General features: G+C 38.9%; 1 protein-coding gene across 1 annotated transcript in view; it reads left to right on the plus strand.

Annotated features, from left to right (window-relative positions):
- The window catches only part of FAM13C (family with sequence similarity 13, member C), a 52,684-nt gene extending 38,006 nt beyond the window's left edge, over positions 1–14,678 (plus strand). Inside the window, exons 9-12 of the mRNA XM_010018865.1 lie at positions 10,723–10,818; positions 11,990–12,189; positions 13,696–13,797; positions 14,555–14,678. Of these exons, the coding sequence (XP_010017167.1) occupies positions 10,723–10,818; positions 11,990–12,189; positions 13,696–13,797; positions 14,555–14,678 (522 nt within the window). The remainder of the gene's footprint in view (positions 1–10,722; positions 10,819–11,989; positions 12,190–13,695; positions 13,798–14,554) is intronic.
- The last annotated feature ends 2,239 nt before the right edge of the window (positions 14,679–16,917 follow it).

Genomic DNA, 16,917 nt, shown 5'->3' on the forward strand with positions numbered 1-16,917 from the left:
GTATCCTTATACTGTCACAACTGAAAAATTTTATTACTCTTTCTGCGCAGATTTCAATAAATTTAACATATTTGGAGTTATCAGTCTCCTGCCTTGCCCACAGTCCTTCACCAGCCGGGCATATGATAGGTACAAAGCCCAGGTTTATGTGAGCTAATTACAACCTTTATTCAATTTCCCCGTTGCTCTGTGCAGGTCTTTAGAGCTCCATGGTCTTTGGCTTGGTGTCAAGCTAATATATTTACACACTTTACTGAATCCAGGCAGGTTGCTGACTGGGAAGCTAGGCTAAACTGTAACCTCTACATCTTCTGCTGGGTTGCTCAGGTACTCTTCAGCCAAGGGAAGTCCTTGAAACAAAGTGTCTGATTCTCCTTGTAAGGACCAGCTCAGCAGCCTGGCTGGGATAGCAATGCAGCCTCTGGAAGGGAGGGTTATGGTTTAAATTCCACTAGAGAAGAGTGAAATTGGTTATGCAGACCTGGAGTACATGGCTCCACCAGCCTGGCAGCTGGTATGGTGGGCTCTGTGACAGAGTTTGGGCTCCTCAGCCCTGCTCAGGTGAGGGCCTTTGCTCTCCTCACTTGCACAGCAGCACAGGAGGGCAGGCAAGCACAGATGGAGTGAGAGTGTGGCAGGTGCCTGCGGAGATGCTGCCTCTTGTCCAGGAAGGTGCCCATGAAGGACTGCATCCTTAGACAACAATTCCCACAGAATGCACGGACATGTTTTCACTTATCCAGACATCAAATCAATTGAGAGTGTATGGGTTTGGTGAGAAGAAGAGGGGGGGAGAGAGACTTCTGCTCCCATAACCCCTTACTTCCACAAATATTCTTAAGGCCTATTTGTCCTTTTAAGCCCCTTTCCTAACCTCATTCTCACAGAAATTCTGCACTGATTCTCCTACCCACGCCCCACTTTTTAACCCAGTGCCTCTTCAGTTCTCACCTTTTATGTCAAAGATGGGCTGGGAGGAAAAAGAGAAATACATAATTGCATGCAAGAAATAGGATTTTTTTTTTCTCGTAGTGTTGGAGGAAACTTCTTTGCAACTATTTCTAATTTATTTACTTACCAAGTAATTCACCTTTCAGAGCTGAAACTAAGAATGTCAGAAGAGCAAAACTGTACCTCCAGACCACTCCAAAGAAATGATCATAGCGAAAGCACTGGGACCTCCAAAGAGGCTGGGACACAGGAGGCCACAATCATGGAACCAGCTCCCTCAGTAGAAGAAACCATGGACAGTGTATTGAGACGATTAAAGGAGAAAAGACAACACTTTAATCTTCCTGAGACTATTAAGGTATTTAAGAAATTATGGCTGTTTCTTTCAGACCATTATCATCTGAGGCAGATATTAATTAGCGTGTAGCTGTCTCAGGGTATGCTGGTGCGTGTGCATCCTATGACTTCTGGCACTGCAGTGCATTTTCTCTCAAACAAGATGGGAACTCTAGTGCAGTTTTCTGAAGTCTACTTTTCTGTCAAGAGTTGCTCAGAAAAAGAGGTGCAAAAGGGGTTTCCAAATAGTGCTCAGTGGAGATGCACGTACAAAACTGTTTGTCAGGCACTGCCGAAACCTGCCTACTTGAGGTTGTGTGTGCAGTAGGTGTGTATTCCAGTGTATTGAAGATGGTGTCAGCAAAAGCATTCCTACCTTCAGTCCACAGAAACTGTGTGACTAAAAACGTTCCTGAATTTACCCTTTCACCTGAGAAATGCTGAGAGCCTCTGCCCAGTCAGTAGATAGCACTGCACTAAGATCACATGGATAACACGACCATCCAGTCTGCTTTGCCCTTCTGACCCGATACTGCCTCTGCTCTTCCACATTCTCAATTATTGTTCTAAATGTAGGAGCAATATTCCATGAAACATGCTTGGTTGGCTGGGCAATATATTTTTGTTTTTAAATTAGTACATATTTTAAAATCCTGCTGTACCTTCACACTCCTGGCGTGGTATAGGGTCTGCCGGAAGCTGTTCTGCAAAACACATTGTTCGTAAGAATAGTACTTTTTTGACTATTTTTGCTGTCAAATGATGTTGCTATTCTTGAGCAAGACAATGAATTGATTCTAGGTGGATTTCAGTAGCAAAAAATATCCAGCAGATAAGTTTTCGTTTGTTTGTTTTGTTTTCTTCTATTCTTTGTTCTTAGTTGCTATATAGAACTATGTATAATGATGCTGTGTTTCTGAGATCTTGAGCTCTGCATACATGACTGATTTTTTAATAATTTCTTTTTATAAACTACTGTTTTTGAAAACCTGAGATGGAAAAAGTGTTTCATAACCAGAATCCTCTGTTAGAAAACAAAGGATGACAACAAAACCACGCTGTTCTGTTTGTAGTCCTAAAATCCCAACAGTGCAGACTGTACTATACTATTTTCAGTTGTTTTTGTTCTCTAATTATGCAAGGGGTGAGATGAAATGACAGCAAAACAGATGCCATGAGGAAATCCTGGCCAGGAAAAATCTCTTATAAGTTGGGTGTGGGTTTCTGTCCCACTCATTTTTTTGATTAATTACACTTCTGATTTTCTAAAAGAGAACCCCCTAAATCTGTGCAGTGGCTTGAAGTATTCTCACAGAGAATTCTGTAAATGCAAATTAAATGTTTAGATATTTAGTATTTTAAGATATTTTTTAAGATCTTACTTATTTTCTTCTTGTATTCCTGTGGAAAGAACTTGTTTTGAGAAAACTACCTGTAGCAGAGGTGTTTGGTAATAGTTCTAGGTAATCGCTATGGAATAGAGGCTTGAAAATGAATAATATGAAGTCAAAAAGATCTATTTCAAAATTATGTATTTTGTTGGTACTTAAGTATAACATTAAAAAAGATTGTTTTTTAATTATGAATCAGAGGAGAATGAACCTTATAGCACTGAGGAGATGAAATGAATCAAGGGTATCTTCAGGTTACAGCAGATCAAAGTCTTCATTTCAGCTACAGGCAACTTCAGTGTTACTGTAGATATTTTTTATGTGCACCATTTTATTTCGTATATAACATTTAGATCCTGTACCAGAATCTGAGCTAGATTAATAGTAAACTAATAGGAGGTGCATGTTTCTTCTTTCAAGATTTAAGATTTAGTTATTTTGGTCAAGGATAGCGTTTCCATAAAAGCCTGCCAAGTTCTCCCCTGAAGTTCAGCTGTGGAAAACCTCTAAGGCCCTGCTTAAATAAAAATAAGAGAATGTGTCCTTAAGAGAGGCACAGAGTAAAAGCCTGAGCCACCCAGTATGTTTAAAAAGGAAAAAACGTAAGATCTGAATACGAAATAGAGGGACAAAAAACCCCTCTCACAAAAAAGCCTGTGAGTAAATTTATTGAATGAGAAGACGCAGAGAAAATTGGGGTTGGCCTGTGAATGATTCAGTAACCCAGAAAGGGCTTGGCACCTGTTACTGTTTGTGTCACTAGCTCCTTGTGCTGGGAGCTGGCAATTTATCTAAACAGTTCACCTCATTTTTAGGTACAAGGCTTCAGAAAAAAAAAGATTAAGACCATGAATGTAGGATCCTGTTCAGGAGCCGAAAGGCAAATAGATGTAATTTGAATCATACTATTCAAAAACCCCACCAAATCCCCAAACCCCAAATCCAAACCCCAGCTCCTGACTTTTAAGCCAATCTGAATGTTTAATGGCTGGGCATGTAATTGGTGCCTCAGTCACACCGAGGAGGAGAAGCAGCCCTGCAGTGCTCTGCTGTGGTTCACCAGCAAACATGGCCTTTCACAGTGGGGCTACAGTCAGACTTGGCCTGATCTTCAGCTGAAGGAAACAGTCACTGTTCTATGAACGTGTCATGTCACTTGTTGCCTTCCCTTAAAATTTTTCTTACTGCTTTTGTGTTAGAAGCTGCTACCACACAACCCTTGCGGCAGACATAGCAAGCCGTGGGAACCCAGACTCAGTGCCTGAATGGAAACAAAATGCTGCCTCTGAGAATGAGAGGCCTTGGCCAGGCCCAGTCCTCACTATGATACTGCCTATCCCCAGAGTTTGTATTTTCTGCCTGGGAAAACAGCAGTGAGTTTAAAAGGCATAATCATTCAGGGAACTATCTAGTGAGGAAGACAACTTAATACAATATTTTGTGTGCCTTTGTCCTGAGTTTTGAAAACCAAACTACAACTTGAGCTTTATTTCATTTGTGTGTGTGTGTGTTCCTTTGTCTTTCCTTAAGTGCAGCAAATAACTTCTGCCTTATGTTTAGTTTGAGCATTTGCAGTCTGTCTCTCGAAGTTTTTCTCAGACTGACTGTCTTTATGCATCTGTCCTCTCATTATTGATCGGCTTCAGTTCATCTTCTCCTTGGCTACAAAGCAGTGTTTTTATTTAATTAGCATTGAAGTTTCTGCTGTTGTATGCAGCCTACAGTCCTAAGATGTCTCAGATAATTCTGTACTTTGTGATTTCGCCTGCCTTCTCTGATTCTGAAATTATCATCCCTTTCAAACTTAGCTGAATATAAACTGTCTTGAGATTGCTAATGAAATAGGCCCAAATGTCAAACCCTTTTGAGATCGTTTCTCATGTGTAAAATCAATATTAACGATCACCCCGTTTCCTCCTAACCGTTCAGCTGCTCCAGGCTTAATAGGTTTTGAAAGAATTAACCTTGCATTAGTTATAAATAAACAAATGAGCTACTTTACAATAATCCTGCATTCTAGTTAGCAGTTCCTTCTCTTCATGTGAATGACAGAGTTTTGGAGTGATTAACTCATGCAGACCTTCAAGGCAAAATGTGATTAGTGGTTCTGCACTGGTTTTGCATTTTGGCAGCAAACAAAAAAGGTTTTGTTCCTGCTGTAGCTAGTAACAAGGCGCTCCTTTGATATCAGAAAAGCATTCCTTCTTCTGCGCTTGATGTCGTTTTAAAAAGTAGAGGCTAATTATTAAAAACACTTCTGCAAGTTGTCAATACAAAGACCTAGACATCAACTTTCTGCAGAAAGGCACTGTGCTCCCCCCTCAGCTCCCAGCTCCACTGTTCTTCGCATTACTTCGTTATGGTGGATGAGCTGTCCTCCGAACGTTTGGCCTTCATTCATACAGATCTGTCATGCCTGGCAGAGACTGTGGAAAAGGACATTAGTTTCATGTGCTTCTTGCTGTTCCAGCCCAGATGAAAATATGCAAGTGTCAGGAGCAGATCTTTTTGGGAATAGGGGGAAAGAGAGAGAGGAGAGCAATACCAGTTAAATTGTGGGCTCCTTGCAGCAGACACCTGTACATATTCTGATAAATCACCAACACTGACAAACTGCATTGATGAAAAATCAACATTCTTCTTTCTGGTACCAGTGATTCATATTGTTATTTTTGAACAGAAATCAACTGCAGTGTTAGGTCTTCAGCAGAGCAAGAAGGAAGCAGAGGGAGAAAGCCTGCCTTCGTTCCCATTGTTACGAAAGGGCTGCACTTTCTGCAGCTTCCCCATAGCGGTTCTACAGATGTGTACTCTTCAGCTGTAATTTCCTGCTGGCTGATCAGATTATTCTTCCATTTCATTTTAGAGATAGCACCTTTCTCTAGTAGGCTCAGCATTTGTTGTTATTCACATAGCATCACAATGGTTAGATATTTAGGGATTTCATTGTGAATCTATCATTCCACTCTGTAAATGTGTCGTGTTTGCATAGCTGAAGCTTTCGGTTCTTCATCCCTTACAAGCTGAGGTAAATCTGTTTCTCTTTTTTGATGAAAAATTAAAAAGTTGAGTTATGTCCTCTCTGTTTTTGCAAGTTTCTATGATTTTCTCTAGAATGGTGGTTGTTCTCATTTGCTACAACTACATCATATTTAATATATAACAGGGAATGCTATCTATGATTTATGAACTGACCTGGCAAGTAGAAGTTACTAACATACAGATCTCATTAATTAATTTATTCCTAAGATGGATGAGAAAAATATTTCTTTAGTTTTCTGCTACAGTGATTATTCGTAAGTGCTACTTAAACATTGGAAAATGGTTTAGGAAAGTACTGCACTAAAATCTGTGTAACCTTCTACTCATCTGCTGCAGTGATCTTTTGTGAACCTGCCTTTTCAAAACCCAATTGATGAGATATACCTCATGTGCATGCAATTTGGCAATGATATTGAAGCAAAAACCTCTGCTTGTTTAGACTTTCTGTCAACCAGTATTATAAAAAAATTTTTCAGATGCAGGCTCTGAGTGACACACAAAGCTTCTTGCCTTATTGACTGAGACCATAGTTTATACTCTTGGAAACTTTCCAGCCTAGGATGAAGTGTTCTATCAATAGCCTAAAACTGCTTCCTGACTTTAAGCTTGTTAAATTACTTTCATAGAATAGTAACTTTGAAAGAAATTGAGGCAACCAAATATTATATCTTTGTATAATAACAGTTAAGAAAAATAAGGTTCCAGCCTTTCAGTAGATTTTTATTCATGCATCTTTCTTCAGAAGAAAGAACCCAAGTTCAGACCTCAAGGAGTGCACTTTGGCCAGACACAGTAAATGCAGTGTGTTTTCTGCTGGGAAACACCTAACCTAAAGCCTACTTTAATCAGTAGAGTATCTCCATAGCTCTCATCAGCTTTGCATTAGGCTTTCAGACAGTAACGTGTACTTTGATTAATTTAAAACTTCAGTCATGTAAATTTAGACTCTGTTCTTGCTAGGTTAATGCCAAGTCCCCATGACCTCAGTGCTGACAGAAACAGAATTCATTATTAATGTTTATCTGCGGAGAATAGATTATTAAGCAAATACGTACCTGTACCCTTGTCATGAAATCCTGACTCATAATCTTATAAATAACTTTTTTAAATAGGATATGACAAAAAAGCAAATGGCTTTGGAAAAAATCAGTCTTCAGAAATGTCTACTGTATTTTGAGACTATTCATGGACAACCTGTAAGTATACCATGGAAAGATAGGTAAATTAAAAATTACCTAACTTCTCTAACAAATATTTTTTACTCATATATGAAATATATTTAGATTAATTTACACGATTAACATAATTTTAATTATTTCAGACTAATGTTCAGGTATATATGTTATTGCCTGATACTGATGAATTTGGTTTGTATTTAAAAAAATCAATTAAAAAGGCAAGTTCCAAGTGGCCCTGTATCTCTCTTCATGATTGGAAGTTGCAGGATTTTGCGATAAAAGTGGCGGATTATATAGCCATAGCAGACTTGGCTCATGCATGCGGTAACTGCTGTGATGTATGAAAAGTTAGAATGTGTAGCAGTGGTAAAAGGCTTATAGAGCACCGGCTGAGACATGAATGACAGGACCTGTCATCCACATTTTCCCTTATTTCACAGCAGCACTTATAAATTAAAATTCTTTCAAGAGACTTCATTGCTGAATGTAGGTACAAACCAAAGAATTGCCACCATTGGTGAGATGATGAGTTGAAAATTTGTCTACGCACAACTGAGGAATTCCTGTTTGATGTCCATGTCTGTATTCTTATGACTGTTTCTGGTTTTGACTTATAATTGTTGTGGTAGAGGAAAAAGGAATGGCACCAGCACGTGTCCAAAAAACATGTCAGCTGTTAATATTACTGGGATATGAGTCTGATCTCTCTGCGTCTTGGATAAAATAATTCTTGTCCATCTTCTTTGGGCTTGGAGTGAGAGCTGAGGGAGACAGAGAATATATAGCAAGTGTATGAAGAAATAATATTTCCTAAGAAGGAGAACAAAGATGAAATTGAGTTATTAGTGCTATATAGAGATAAAAGAGATTTGAAGATTCAAAGAAAAGAAAATACTAGGTCAGGCTTTGCAGAGTGGGGTTCAGAGAAGCTGTTTCTCCTCAAGGAGAAAGGAGGAGAAGGAGATGAATAACCAGCTAAACAAGAGGATGCTAACCGCATAAGAGAAGAGTTGATCAGTGATACTAAGCTGTCATGAGGGAACCGTAGGTCTGCCAAACAGCTGTGACTTAAGGTCACACAAAGATCAGGGACAGGCAAGAATTTAAAGCAAGGAAACTGAAGTTAGGCAAGATTTTTACATCCTTTTTTTTGTTGTTGAAAATGAACAAGCAATCTGAAGATGCTCCACACAAGGTTGCATGCTTAAATAATCATGTCTCTTAGAGAAGCAAGTTTTAATCTTTGTATCTATTTGACAGTATTTTCCTGAGGGAAAGGCGTGAAGAGTCTGCATGCATCCTGGGCACCAAGTGCAGCTGGAGAGTGAGGCCAGCGAGACCCACACTCAGTGACCAGCACAGGCCCTGTACACAGTTCAGAGCTGGAGGGGCACAAGAAAGACATACCTGCTAGGGAATCTTGCACAGGCTGTAAAAGCCAGGGGATGGCGACTTGGAGAAGGCAAATCAATGAGTGCCCAGGTAGAGGCACTCCCATGACATTAGCTCACAAAACAGGTGCCTCTCTGCTACCAAAGAGGCATCCCAGTGCAGAAAATGGATTTTTGCAATACTGGAATATTGACTGCTGAGGCCTCAGGTCCTGGTTTCAGCTGTAGCAGTTATTTTTCTCCTTCCTCTTAGGTGGTGCAGTGCTGGGTTTTCAAATTTAGTCTAGCAATGCTGATAACACACTGATGTTTTAGGTGTTGCTAAGTAATGCTTACCCTGATCAAGGACTTTTCGGTCTCTCATGCTCTGGCAGCGAGGATGGGCACAAGAAGCCAGGAGGAAGCAGAGACAGGACACCTGACCCAAACTGGCCAAAGGGGTATTCCATACCACAGCACGTCATGCCCAGTATAGAAACTGGGGGGAGTTACCCGGAAGGCCCAGATCACTGCTCAGGTCGGGCTGGGTATCGGTCGGCGGGTGGTGAGCGGTTGTGTCCTCTCCCCTTGTTATTCCTCTTACCATTATTATTGGTAGCAGCAGTGGTTTGTATTATACCTTAGTTACTGGAGAGCTGTTATCTCAACCCGTGGGAGTTACATTCCTCCGATTCTCCTCCCCATCCCTCTGGGAGCGGGGAGGGGACCAAGGCGGGGAGTGAGAGAGTGGCTGAATGGTTCTGAGTTACCGGCTGGGCTTATACGACAACACTTGAACATTCCCTACTTTGGATGTTTGATCTAGGAATCCATAACATGGCTTATTATTTAACAGATATCACACCATAGCATAAAAGGTTAATTTGAATGGAGTGTACTGGATTTCCATGAAAATAACCAGAAATTTAGCCAATTATGCAAGAGCATTGGTGGTTTGTTGTGTTTTTGCTTTGTTTTGGTTTTGCTGGGTTTTTTTTAAGCAAACAGCAAAATTCCTAGACAATGTCACAGTTATTGTAGAAACTTTCTTTAGGAATACAAAAAGAGAACCTATCAGAAAAAAATGATCAAGTTGCTGCATGTTCTGAGTATTCTGGTTACAGCAGCATTGAAGGAGTGGAGAGCACTCGTGATAATGTTTGTCCTGCTGATGTATAGTATGGTTGAACACCATCTTTATCCAGACTTACCTAAGCAAACTCAGATGGAGAGGGCACTCACAAGGTTTTAAACAAAAAAAATCTGTTCTGGCTTGTATGGCATTTCCTGAAGCTCGTATGTGTTACAATCAAATGAACATGAAGACTGGGGAAAAGAAGTGGACTGGTTGCCTAGGCAAGCCCTGACATTCCCTGGTGAAGCGTGGCCCTAGGAATAGTTCCTAACTACTCACTCAACCAGAAACAAGCAGTGTCATCAATCTGCATTTGTCTGCTGTCATCCTTGCTCCTGCTGATCAGGTACCTACCTGTTTCTGCACAATTCTGGACTATTGTCCATACTGTCAGCCAGTCTGTCTCTTCAAACCTGCTGTTTGTTCACTCATCTGAGCGTGTGTAGCTGGGCTTCAATGCAGTGCCGCAGTGCCAAAAGACAGTGAAATTATACCCCGTGTGTGCTGATAGGCATGTGAGTTGAGGAGCAGGGGCTGACAGTGAACTAGTTTGCAAACTACTGTTTTGGCATTTACTCACTGGAGAACATGTTGTTTTTCTGTTTGTTTGTTTTTTGATTCTTGTGGGATTTGCTCTTTTTTTCCTAAATACAGTAAGTTGGTCTACTGCACAGCTAGTTTCCATAACATTTATTTTTATACTTACAAACATTTGTGGCTGGATCAGTCTCTTAATACCTGCTCTAAAATAAAATTCTTCTCCAAATCCTTGCTCCTAGTGCCCATAAAAATGCCCACTAAATGAATAGGCAGTTAATCCCGATTCTGGAATGCAGTTCCAGCAAGGGATGCACACAGCAATTTTACATGGAGCCAGCTCACTTGCTGAGGCTGTAAAGCTGCACTTGCAGCTGTCCCCCTGGTCTGCTGAGTATATTGTCCCAGGGAGACTGTCACGTTGCTGTAGCTAGCCTGCTGCCATTATTAGAGCTAATTAAGTGAGATACCAGTGCAAGGCACAGTTGAAGCATATCTTCACCTTTATGACTATTAGCATCTTCAGAAAGAGACAGAGAATAATTTACCCTCTGCCTAGGCCATGTGGTGCAAGGAAGTGAGGAATCTGCACTGGGTATGTCCATTAGAAAACAGATCGCCATTTTCCTTTATAGAAATTGCATGGATGAGATTACAGGTCCCATGAAATATCTATGGTAGCAAAATACACATCAGGTCATATTCTTCTAACAGCTTTACAGGAGCAAAATTTGTGTATTTTTTATTTTGGAGGCATATATTTTGTTATGATTTCTCTTTAGGTAACTAAGCAAGAAAAGAACCTCATGAAACCTCTTTACGACAGATACAGAATTATCAAGAAGCTTCTTGTAACTCCATCTTTGATTACAACAATTGTAAGTGGGAAGAAATCATAACCATTGTCAATAAAACATACTAAATGCTGTGTTTGGTTTGTACCTGTATGGCAGTTTGGCAGCAACAGATATACTGATATTGGTTAAAGCGAGGTGTGGCAGTGGTTTCTGAGGCAATCACTTCAAGTCGCTGGGTAAGAGATCAAAGGCTGGTGTTAGTTCTCCATTATGGCTAACATACGCAACACAGAATGAAACCTATCTGTCTGTGTCCATGAAGCACTATGGTGTCACTATATCTATGATGTTCTATATTTTATTGACAATGTCTTTATCAATCATGTAGCACATAAATATAATTTGTAGTACTTTGATAATATATCAATATAATGTAACAATGCTGGTCTCACTGTGAGTAGAAGTAATGGAATCTGGCTATATTTGGAAGTTAATTAGCATGCCTACCAAAAATACTTATAGTAACTGGGGATGGGTTGTTTTTAAAAATTATGAACTATTGTCTTGTTAGGTGACAGTGGAGCTTTAGATTTCTTTGAAAAATCCCAGTGTAGACCTCTGTACACGTGGACATTTTATTTAAAAATTTCACCGAAGTTCCCTTGTGTTACTTCTTAGCAGCTTTGCTCCATGGAGTTTTTATGTTTAAGCCTTAGTTTCAAAAGCTCAACTTTTCTTCTGAGGATGAGGGAACATGAGGAAGACAGTGAACATCACTCTATTTTGGTAGTTAATGTTTGTAGATATAAAACCATGGAATCTCTACCTCCAGCTCTTGTTACAGGCAGAATTTCTGGGCATAATACAAACAGTAGATGGTATATAAGAGGAGCACAAGTTCCAGCAAGACTGCACTGCTTACATAAATACAGAACGTTCTTTAAATCTTTGCCACTTACTTAGAAAGGCTTTTGAGTAAACAGAAATAAATTGCTTGCTGGAGATAGCCAGAAGCAGGGCTAACTTCTGTCCTTTTTAGCCTCAGTGGACAATACACAGTAACTCAGTGAGCCCAAGGAGAGCTCTCATGAACAATCTTGGGCAGACCTGGGTGAAGCTTTCAATATGTGTAATCTATTTCAATGAATACACCTAGGAATTTAGATCCTAATTCTTTACATTGTCATCCTATTCATTGTTAGTATCATAATGTAAACAACTAATTTAATAATGCTTTACATTATTTTACAAGCAGGAGGAGGAAGACTCAGATGAAGACCATTCTCAAAGCAGCCATGAGTTATCATTTGGTCCAATATCTTGCCTCCCAGTTGACGAGCACCTGTGTTACGTCCAGGAGGAGAGTGAGCCTGCATATGTTTCACCTCTGGACGAAAAGAAGGTTTTCAGGCAAACAGCCTTGTCTATGTCCAATTTACATGAGGCAACAATGTAGGTTCTATTTTTTTTCCCCAAACGTTTTAAAATATTTCATGTAGACTTTGTAACTTAAACATGATCCATACATATTGCATGGGAATGTTCTATACCAAACAAGTGGTTAAATGTTTTCTTACTGGAGAAAAGAGGCAGAGGATATTTGTTGTTTGGGCAGCCTGCATGTGGTTTGAGCTATTTATTCAAACCTTAGTGCCAAGTCCGTGAAGGGAAGTAAGCAGGTAGGAGAAGTAACTACATATAGAGAGCGGTAGGTACAATGTAATGACATAGTAAATATGTGCAGACCTATTTATAATTGCTGCAAAATTTTTAGATACCTAGCTACTTGCGTTCCTACAAAGCAGTCATAAAACAACTCACAGTTTGGCCAAGCAGGGTAGTCTGCTTCTGTGTGTGTGCTGGGACTGACAGTGTGAGCGATGGAAAAAGGCCAGACACGAGGTGTACAAATGGCAACAGGTGGGATGAATGAAGGATCAGTCGTGTGGGAGGCCACTGAATGTGTGTAAAATCAATTTCTTCCTTGCATAAGAATATTTACTAGTGTCTGGATGCCCAGAAAACTTAGCACCACTCTCCTACCTTCCATAATAAAACTCAAATAAAGCCCCCCCTTCTGAATTGTAGTTAAGAATTTCTGGTTGCATGAGACAGCAGATCTCAAGATGCACATGGGCTTTTATCACTCAGCCCTGCAACTTGTTGGACAATATGCCTTCCAGGAGCAGACATGTTCTCACAGCTTATGGATGGTATCTTTTTATTGTTTTTTTGGTTGGGAGCTCTTAGATGCATAAATGAAGTTGACTAGGCTCTACCAAAATTGAGAGTAAATAAAAATATCTTGGTTTTCTAAGTAACTCAACTATGTATGTAATAGTTTGCTCACAAATGCTGGGAAGATATTTCTGTGAATTTTGTTATTATGAAAAAAAAACCCCAAACAGCTGCATATGTCATGACAGAATTTTTTTCTTTGCTTAAAAACTTATTCTACAAATACCAGCTGACATGACCTCCAAAAATTTTGATTCTTGACACCACTAGCATTTCCACTGCATCACAGTAACGTCTGATAATAGCTGCTTTTACGAATAGGGCTTGGATGTTAACTTTATTGATTCAGTAACAGATAAGCAAAACATTTCCTGTGAGATGCTGAGCCCTGTAAACTCCGTTAATCCCACACAGCCTTAAGACCACGAGCAAGACTCAAACTTGAAAGCTTTTTCTCCCATGTTGTTCACAGAGTCGCTGTTTTCACTTTATTAGAAGCATGGGAATGGTAGTGTAAGGAAAGGTGCACAACTGTTTATCACATGTGATGGTACAGCCAGTTATATCTATAGTTGGAGGGATGTGATGGAATGCCTAGGGGCACAGAGCAGTGCCTGCCATGGCCCACAGCAGCAGGCTGCTTATTACCCAAAGCCACAGTTTTTACAATACTTCCAAACAAACACATGAGGGTTTCATGTTCTTGTTTCTGTTTTACAGGCCTGTTCTGCTTGAACATCTCAGAGAAACAAGAGCAGATAAGAAAAGGCTTCGCAAAGCTCTCAGAGAGTTTGAGGAACAATTCTATAAACAGACAGGAAGGTAAATAACCAGCTCAACAAAAGCCCTTTCCTTCTCCCCACTGGGCTCCTACATGTGTGTGTTGGGTTCTGCTAGGGTAGGTACTCTTAGGTGAGCAGGCCAAAAAATCTGCAGCTAGAGACTGGAAGATACAGTGGAGGTGTCTGGTCTCTGTGGAGATGTCCATCTCCCTGCTTAGTTCCTCTGGCATCCCTGAGGAGGGTCTAGACTTGGGGATGTTCCAGGGAATGTTTCCTGGGCTGAAGGGAGGCTGCTAAAGACCCTCTCTGAGGACGTCAGTCTGCAGGGATTACACTTGGCAGTTGGGTCATTTTTAAAAGGCCAGTTTTAAAACCAGAAGCCACTGTTTCTTTCACCCAAAGATAAATATTGGTTACTTTTCAGTCTTTGCTTATCATCCTCCTTTCATTTAGCTAACTTGTTTGCTGAAAACGGTAGAAGATATGGGCATGTAGTATTCTGGTAACAAAGTATTATGTGGTGTCTTCTCTGCATATTTGAAAATTAAGTAGTTATGCTTACACAGCTGACAAGAATGAAAACTACTTGGTATATGAAAAGTCAGTATTTTAAATATTATTATTTAATTTCTGTCTATTAGAGCTTTTTGGTCCTGTCAAATTATCTTTAGACACCTACAATTGGGAGAAAAAAACAAACCCCAACCCAATCCTCACTAGATATTGCAGAATTAATTTTAAAGACTGTTTCTTCTCTTACTCATAAAAGTGATGGCACTTTCATTTCTTTTTCCTAGAAGTCCTCAAAAAGAAGATCGGGCACCAATGGCCGAGGAATACTCTGAATACAAGCACATGAAAGCCAAAATCAGGCTCTTGGAGGTTCTCATCAGTAAGCATGATATTTCCAAAACGATTTGAAGTGAATGCAATGCTGTGGTATTGTTCTCTAGCAAAAAAAAAAAAACAAAAACAAAAACAAACAAACAAAAAAACAAAAACAAAACCAAACCAAAACAAGACAAAAAAACCCCAAGCAAACAAGTAATGAAAAAGAATAAGTAATTTTACAGGTCTTGGTCTGCTGCACAATTTAACACACTGAGATTTTTTTAATGCACTTTACCAATTATACTAGCTGGGATGAGAGAGGACAGCAATATGCAAGAATCTTAAGCACAGGTGAGTCGACTATAGTATATATTTTTTCCTTTTGAAAAAGCCTTGAAGTGCACTGTGAGAATGTTAGAAATTGAAAGGGGACTGATGTAGTGTAAAGCCTCAGTTTGACCTGCTTTTAGCTTAAAAAGGTGTGAGGAAATACTCTCCAGGTTTTTAGTACATGATAATGTACCACACACTTCTTACCAGAATTAACATGCACTATAATTAACTACTAATGTTGCTTCTCAATGTGTGATTCACTAGATTAAAAGAAACGAGTATAAAACAAATGAAGGAAAAACTCATGACCATACTCTTTGTCTTTTGAGACAGAGGTGCCATTCAATTCCAGTAGCTTCAAAGAACCAGGATTTGGTCTAAAATTCTGGGAGTAAACTAAAGTAGTGCTGCTTATGTAAAAAAAAAAAACCAAACAAAAAACACAAAAAAAAGCAACGGAAGGCTGGATGGAATGTGACTGCCAAGTAAAACTATTGGTTTTTTAGAAATAAATAAGAGAAAGAGTTTGACAAAACAAAACAGACAGATACAGTATACTGGGAAGACCTGGCTGATGTCCTTTTCACTACAGTTCATAGGACCCGGCTCACCGTACTTAAAATCTAGTAAACAGATCAACTACATGCTAATTTTAATTTCTGTATTAGATTTTGCACTTTATTTTGCCTGATGCTATAACATTTGCTTTTCTAAGTACCAAAGCTCGTTTAGACGCATGCACTTTGTAAAATGTCAAAGTATTTCTTGTGTTATAGATTGCTACATATATATATTAAAAAAGGCTAGATAATTGCATTATGCTAAGATATTTTGGATAGATGAAGTACATGGTATATAATTGAGTGTCACAGTTATCTGATGAGGAATGCTAGATTTCTTGTTTACTAAAAATAAGATTATAAAAGGTTATTTTTCCATTGGAATTATGCGTCTTTCTTAACTTTCAGAACACCACACTTTGTAATATTAAGATTTTTTCACTATTTGTGATAGACCATTTGTGTGAAATGTGGACTAATAACAGAAGGATTATCAGTGGCTTTTATACTAGGAATGAAAAGCAGGGATTCTGGGAAATAGCCCGGACATAAAGGAAGGAAGTGTTTAAATAAAAAGGGACTTGAATAAGTCGAATCGCATTTGGTATTTTGCTTTAACTGTCATTTTGTATTGCTCCTGTCGTATAAACAACCTGTTTTCTATCTTGTAAGAAGATTTTCATTTTATAAAGGCTATTATGTACCACCCATGTTTGTATTTATCTTGTATGTAATGGCTCGGCATGATTTTGAAGACATATACATCTTCAAGTAGGTTGGAGGAAAAAGTAATGAATACTAAAAAAGGTTTGTTGTTTGTTTCAGTGTAGTGACTTAATAATTTATAACTTTTATGAATCAGAAATGGTCTCCTTCATAAATCTGTTTTAATTAAAGTCATCTAGAGCAACAGGAACAGATACAGAGCTATTTGAAGTTTACAAACTACATCTTTGATAAGGGAAAATGATTTCATGACATATGTATACAATTGATATTAAAATGTAATCTATATATTCTATATGATTGTATAATATTTTATACAACAGTACAAATAAAATATTTTTCTATTATATTTATTATGTCAAGACACAGTTTCTGTTTTCAGTTAGCTAATATAAATAACATAAATAACACTGTCAAACAACACGTTGGAAGTGCTGACATTTCTAGGCTCCGAAATTCAAATCATGCTGCAATTACAACCTTTCATGCTGTTTGGCGTTATCCCAGTATTTGTTCAGTAGTTAAAATGAATGCATATTTAAACACCATTTATAAGCCGTTATTTTTATTTTGCTAAAGCAGTTTATATAGGATTTTGTTACATTTGGCAAGAAACAGAAAACAATTTTTGCAGCATCTAGGTATAAATGGTTGCCAGAAAGAAATCCAGGACTTCTAATCATTTAAAGCATTGGGGAAACAGAAGGGAA

This window comes from Nestor notabilis, unplaced genomic scaffold (assembly GCF_000696875.1).
Source record: "Nestor notabilis isolate BGI_N333 unplaced genomic scaffold, ASM69687v1 scaffold367, whole genome shotgun sequence".
NCBI lineage: Eukaryota > Metazoa > Chordata > Aves > Psittaciformes > Psittacidae > Nestor > Nestor notabilis.